Source organism: Eimeria mitis, genomic scaffold (genome assembly GCF_000499745.2).
Source record: "Eimeria mitis Houghton genomic scaffold, Emh_scaff3475, whole genome shotgun sequence".
NCBI lineage: Eukaryota > Apicomplexa > Conoidasida > Eucoccidiorida > Eimeriidae > Eimeria > Eimeria mitis.
In genome coordinates this window covers 1-5,954 of record NW_024015251.1, presented here as the reverse complement: position 1 = coordinate 5,954, position 5,954 = coordinate 1, and the positions used below count along the sequence as shown (strand labels likewise).

Here is a 5,954-nt window from a genome sequence, read left to right as displayed (position 1 = left end):
TGCTGCTGCGCTGCTAGTGCTGGTGCTGCCACTGCTACTGCTGCTGCTGCTGCTGCCGCTGCTGCTGCTGCTGCTGCTGCTAGTGAGTGTAAGAGATACACAGGGTCAGAGGGAGAGCTGCTGAGACAGCCATCTGCTGCTGCTGAGCGTCGCCCCTTTAAGGGTCTTATGGGGGCCCCCAGGCCTGTGCATCCCCGGCAGCAGCAGCGGTCTTCGCTGCTGCTGCTGCTGCTGCACCCCCTGCTGCTGCTGCTGCTGCTGCTGCTGCTGCTGCCTGTCTCCGCCTTAGACGAAGAAACTCGAAGGAGACTGCAGCGCAGCAGAGCCACCAACGTACTGTGGACAGACACTGTAGTTGCTGCTGCTGAATGGAGACGTTATGATTTCCCTATATATGTAGAGGGTCCTGGTGTGTTGCTGGGGCCCCCTCAGGGGCCCCCTGGGGGGCCCCCTGGGGGGGCCCCCGAAGGTTCTGCTGCTGCGCTGCTGCAGCAGCAAGTGTTCGTTGCTGTGCGTGGCCTCGACGGCAGCGGCTTTTGGTATAAACTAACGAGCCCGTGTGGGGTGGAGGAGACGATCCCCGGGCGGGGGGAGACGATCCCAGTGCAGGAGGAGACAGTCTCCTTGCTCGTAACAACGAGTTTCTCTATAACAGACGGAACAGAAAGAAAAGTATGGAGGGCCCGCATACTACCGCCAGAGGAGACAGATCCATATAAAAAAGAGAGACAGATGGGGGCCCTTGGCTTCGCTGTGCTGCAGCAGCAGAGACGCACCTTCATGCAGCTCTTATACTTAGATAATCTCTTCCCCCACAGACGAACACCCTTCAGGGACAGTCCTCCTGCTGCTGCTGCTGCTGCTGCTGCTGCTGCTGCTCCCGCTGCTGCTGCTGCTGCTGCTGATGTTTCTGCTGCTGCGGATGTTTCTGCTGCGGAGGCCTCTCCAGAGAGCTTGCAGCGACCGCTGCAGCGACAGCAGCAGCAGCAGCAGCAGCAGGATAATGCATCTGCCGCAGCAGCAGCAGCAGCAGGAGCAGCAGCAGCAGCAGGAGCAGCAGGAGGAGGAGGTGTATGCGAGCGTTTTTCCCCTTTTGGTGGTATGGCATCACGAAGTGTCTCCTTTTCTGTTTCTTCTCTGCTGCAGTTTCCGGGGTCTCCTTTTTTGTTTGTATTGGATTTGTTTCCGCGAGAGATAACCCAGCTAAAGGGACAGATGCTAGCAGCAGGGCGAGCCCGTGTCTCCCCCACCAGTCCCCTTGTTGTTGTTATGCTGCCCCCCAGTAGGTTTATAAAGCCCCCTCAGGTGTATGTACAGCTCAGAGCCAACGGGGCCCCAGCTTTTGGTTTTATACGTCTCCTAGAAATAACAAAAAAAAACTTTGCGGTGTACATACACCCCACACACTGCGGGCCCCAAGAAACTATCACAACTAACCCCTTCGATGAACTCGACTGGATGGCCTGGCAGTCTATCTTCTAAACATGCAGCAGCAGCAGCAGCAGCAGCAGCAGCAGCAACAGCAGCAGCAGCTGCTGCAGCAGGAACAGCAACTGCAACAGCAGCTGCAGCGACAGCAACTGCAGCAGCTGCAGCGGCAGCAACTGCAGCAGCAAAAGCAACTGCAGCAGCTGCAGCGACGGCAACTGCAGCAGCGACAACAACTGCAGCAGCAGCAGCAACTGCAGCAGCAACAGCAACTGCAGCAGCAGGAACAGCAACGACAGCAGCAGCAATACTGCTCGCAGCAGCGTTTATACAAACAGCTAAAGACTTACCCTTATTGGTGCAGCAGCAGCAGCAGCAACATGGACACCAGAAGCAGCACAAGTAACACCTGCAGCAGCAGCTGCTGCTGCAACTGCAGCAAAAGCTGAACCACCTGCTGCAGCAGCAGATAAAGGCACTCCTCAGCTCCTGCCCGCAGCAGCAACTGCAGCAGCAACTACCACGTTGCTGCAGCAGCAACTAGCACGGTGCTGCAGCAGCAACCAGAACGCTGCTGCAGCAGCAACCAGAACGCTGCTGCTGCAGCAACCAGCACCGTGCTGCAGCAGCAATTAGCCCCGTGCTGCAGCAGCAGTTGCTGCTGCCGCAGCAGCAGCAGTAAACACTGTGCTGCAGCAGCAACTAGAACGGTGCTGCAGCAGCAGCAGATGTTTAGTGGGATATATTTAGAGTAGAGAAACGCCGCAGACAAACTTTGTGTATTTTTATTTATTAAAAGTGCAGTGAAGACACTGAAAGCTGTTGGGGGGCATCAGCAGCAGCAGGAGACAGCAGAAAGGTGTCTCCACTGTCTCCTCTGCCTCTGCTCCTTGTCTCTGTCTCTGTCTCTGTCTCTTTCTCTGTCTCTTTCTCTGTCTCTATCTCTGTCTCTTTCTCTGTCTCCTTCTCTGTCTCCTCTGTCTCTGTCTCTTTCTGTGTCTCCTCTTTCTCTCTGTGTGTCTCTCTGCTGTCTCTGTTTGTTTGTCTACTTCAATATTTTTGTCTCCTTTATAAGAAAATATTTTTGTCTCCTTTTTGTTTTTGGTTGTGGCTGGGTGCCACGGAGACACATTCGCTGTCTCTATCCCTCTGCAGCCCCTGTCTCCTTTTATACCGTCTGCTGTTGCTGCTGTTGCTGCTGCTGCTGCTGTTACTGCTGCTGCTGCTGCTGCTATTGCTTCTACTGCTGCTGCTACTGCTTTTGTTGCTACTGTTTCTGTTGCTGCGGTGTTTTGTTTCACTAAGGGGCTTTAATTGTGTGCTGCGGCAACAGCAGCAGCAGCAGCAGCAGAAGTAGCAGCAGTAGCAGCAGCAACAGGAGAGCGACAGCAGAGGAGACAGGCAGCAGCAAAGAAAGCAAAGATGAGACAGACACCTGCAGCAGCAGCAGCAGCAGCAGCAGCTAGCTCGTGCTCTGCTGCTGCAGCTTCCCCCTAAAGGCCACGTGGCCGTTGCGCCGCGAGGGCCGTGTCAGGGCCCATCGAGTGATACAGTCATACAGAAACCTGCAGCAGCAGCAGCAACAGCAGCAGCAGCAGCAGCAGCAGCAAGCAGTAGCAGTAAAGGCAGCAGTGCGAGCAGCAGTAGCAGCAGCGGCAAAAGCAGAAGCAACAGTAGCAGCAACAGCAGTAGCAGCAGCAGGAGTAGCAGCGACAACAGCAGCAGCAGCAGCAGTAGCAGCAGCAGCAGTAGCAGCAGCAGTAGCAGCAGCAGTAGCAGCAGCAGCAGTAGCAGCAGCAGCAGTAGCAGCAGCAGCAGCAGCAGCAGCAGATATAAATATATTTTGCATATAAAGTGTCTCCATAAGTGTTTGCTTTAATATGTCCTGTAGGAGTTCTGTCTCTGTCTCTATCTCCCTTTCTGTCTCTGTCTCCTTTTCTGTCTCTGTCTCCTTTTCTCTATGTGTCTCCTTTTGTGTCTCCTTTTGTGGCTGGTGTGTGGGGTGAGGGGTGGGGTTGTTGTTATGGTGGCTGACTTGGGTGTAACGAGAGAGGCGTGCTTCTGGCCGTGTGTTGCAGCAACGATGTCTTCGTCTCTGTTCGATAAACGTCTGCAGGAGACAGGAGACAGAGACAGGAGACAGATATATATATAAGAGGAGACAGAGAGAGGAGAAAGGAGACAGAGACAGGAGACAGAAGGAGACAGCAGAGAGAGAGAGAAAGGAGACAGATACAGGAGACAGAGATATATAAAAGAGGAGACAGAAGGAGACAGGAGACAGAGACAGGAGACAGAGACAGGAGACAGAGACAGGAGACAGAGAGACATATAGGAGGAGACAGAAGGAGACAGCAGAAAGAGAAAGGAGACAGAGACGGGAGACAAAGGAGACAAAAGGAGACAAAAGGGGAGACAAAAGAGGAGATAAAAGGAGACCGCAAAGGAGACAAAAAAGGAGACAAAAGGGGAGACAAAAGGAGACAAAAAGGAGACAAAAACGTAGGCAAAAGGAGACAAAGGGAGACGAAGAGGAGACAAAAAAGGAGACAAAAAATGAGACAAAAAGCGACAAGAAAAGGAGACAAAAGGAGACAAGAGAAGGAGACAAAAGGAGACAAAAAGGAGACAAAAAAGGAGACAGAAGGAAACAAAAAAGGAGGAAAAAAAGGAGACAAAAAGGAGACAGAAGGAGACCGCAAAGGAGACAAAAGGAGACAAAAAAGGAGGAAAAAAAGGAGACAAAAAGGAGACAAAAGGAGACAGTATGTGGGTGCTAACTTTTTGAGTTGCTGCGCCTCTGGCAGCAGCTCATCGCAGATGACCACATAATCTGCGTTGTCTCCTCGCGGCAGCAGCGACCCGTTGCCAACCCTCACCAGCATCCTGCATGCACGCAGCAGCAGCAGCAGCAGCAGCAGCAGCAACAGCAGCAGCAGCAGGAGCAGGAGCAGAAGTTGCAACGTATAGAGAAGGGAAACAGAGGCAGCAGCAACGGGTATACTGCTGCAGTAAAAGATGCAGCAGGAACACAAGCAGCAGCAGCATCAAACGCAGCAACAGCAACAGCAACAGCGGCAGCAGCAACAACAGCAACCGCAGAAACAGCAGCAACTGCAGCAACAGCAGCGACCGCACGAACAGCAGAAACAACAGCAACAACAACAGCAGCAGCAACAGCAGCAGAAACAATAACAGCAACCGCAGCAACAGCAGTAGCAACAGCAGCAGCAGCAGCAACAACCGCAGCAACAGCAGCAACAACAGCAGCAGCAGCAGCAGCAGCAGCAGCAGCAGCAGCAGGGGCTCACCGGATGAGGTCCGCTTCCTTGGACTGCCCGCATACATAAAACTCGTGCCCAGCAAAGAGCCGAGCCTCAGCCAGCTCCTGCCGCATCACAAGCGAAGGAATACCTCCTGCTGTATACTCTTGCCTGCAGCAGCAGCAGCAGCAGCAGCAGCAGCAGCAGCAGCAGCAGCAGGAGTAGCAGCAGCAGCAGCAGCAGNGCAGCAGCAGCAGCAGCAGCAGCAGCAGCAGCAGCAGCAGCAGCAGGAGTAGCAGCAGCAGCAGCAGCAGCAGCAGATTCAGATCGTGGCTTCGTAGAATCATTGCAGCAGCAGCAGAAGCTGCAGCATACTCTGCAGGCAGCAGCAGCAATGTTCTTATGGCAGCTACTATACACTGCAGCAGCAACAGCAGTAGCAGCAACAGCAGTAGCAGCAACAGCAGTAGCAGCAACAGCAGTTGCAGCAACAGCAACAACAACAGCACCAGCAGCAGCAACACCGGAAACAACACCACCACCAGCAGCAGCAACAGAAACAACAGCACCACCAGCAGCAGCAACAGAAACAACAGCACCACCAGCAGCGGCAACAGAAACAACATCACCAGCAGCAACAGCAGCAGCAGCAGCAACAGCAGCAGCAGCAGCAGCAGCAGCAGCAGCTGACTCTTCTAGGACTTTGTTAAGTTTTGCTTCCATGGTAGTGTGGGGTTCAGGCCAGACACGGAAGGTCCGCAGAATAAAGTCCACTGCCGCCTCCTTCACTATAAACACCTCAGCTAGCAACGCACACAAAAACTGCAGCAGCAGCAGCAGCAGCAGCAGCAGCAGCAGCAGCAGCAGAGGAGGAGGAGGAGGAGGAGGTGGTGCAGGAGTAGCAGCAATAGGAAAACAGCAGCAGCAGAAGCGGCAGCAGGAACAGCAGCAGCAGCAGCAGCAGCAGCAAGAGGAAAGGATGTCGAGATTTGGGGTTTAGGGTTTAGGGTTTAGGGTTTAGGTCAGCAGCAATGGAGTCTCTGTCTCTGTGTGTGTGTCTCATTTTGTCTTTGTCTTTATGTCTCTGTCTCTATCTTTCTGTCTCTTTCTCTCTTTTTCTGTCTCTGTCCGTGCATCTGTCTATAGCTGTATATATATGTATATATGTATACATATATATATATATATATATATATATATAACTCTCGCTCTCTCTCTCTATATCTCTATATACATATATATATATATATATATATATATATA

The 5,954-nt window shown here is 52.9% G+C and overlaps 1 protein-coding gene across 1 annotated transcript; it reads left to right on the top strand.

Annotated features, from left to right (window-relative positions):
* Positions 1–168: 168 nt before the first annotated feature.
* EMH_0066470 (uncharacterized protein) lies at positions 169–5,691 on the top strand (the record flags this gene model as incomplete). Its single annotated transcript, XM_038022585.1, is given in 7 exon segments — positions 169–1,305; positions 1,491–1,830; positions 2,928–3,230; positions 3,545–3,930; positions 4,218–4,747; positions 4,869–4,934; positions 4,938–5,691. Coding segments are annotated over 7 exon segments (3,516 nt in total).
* Between the last annotated feature and the right edge of the window lie 263 nt (positions 5,692–5,954).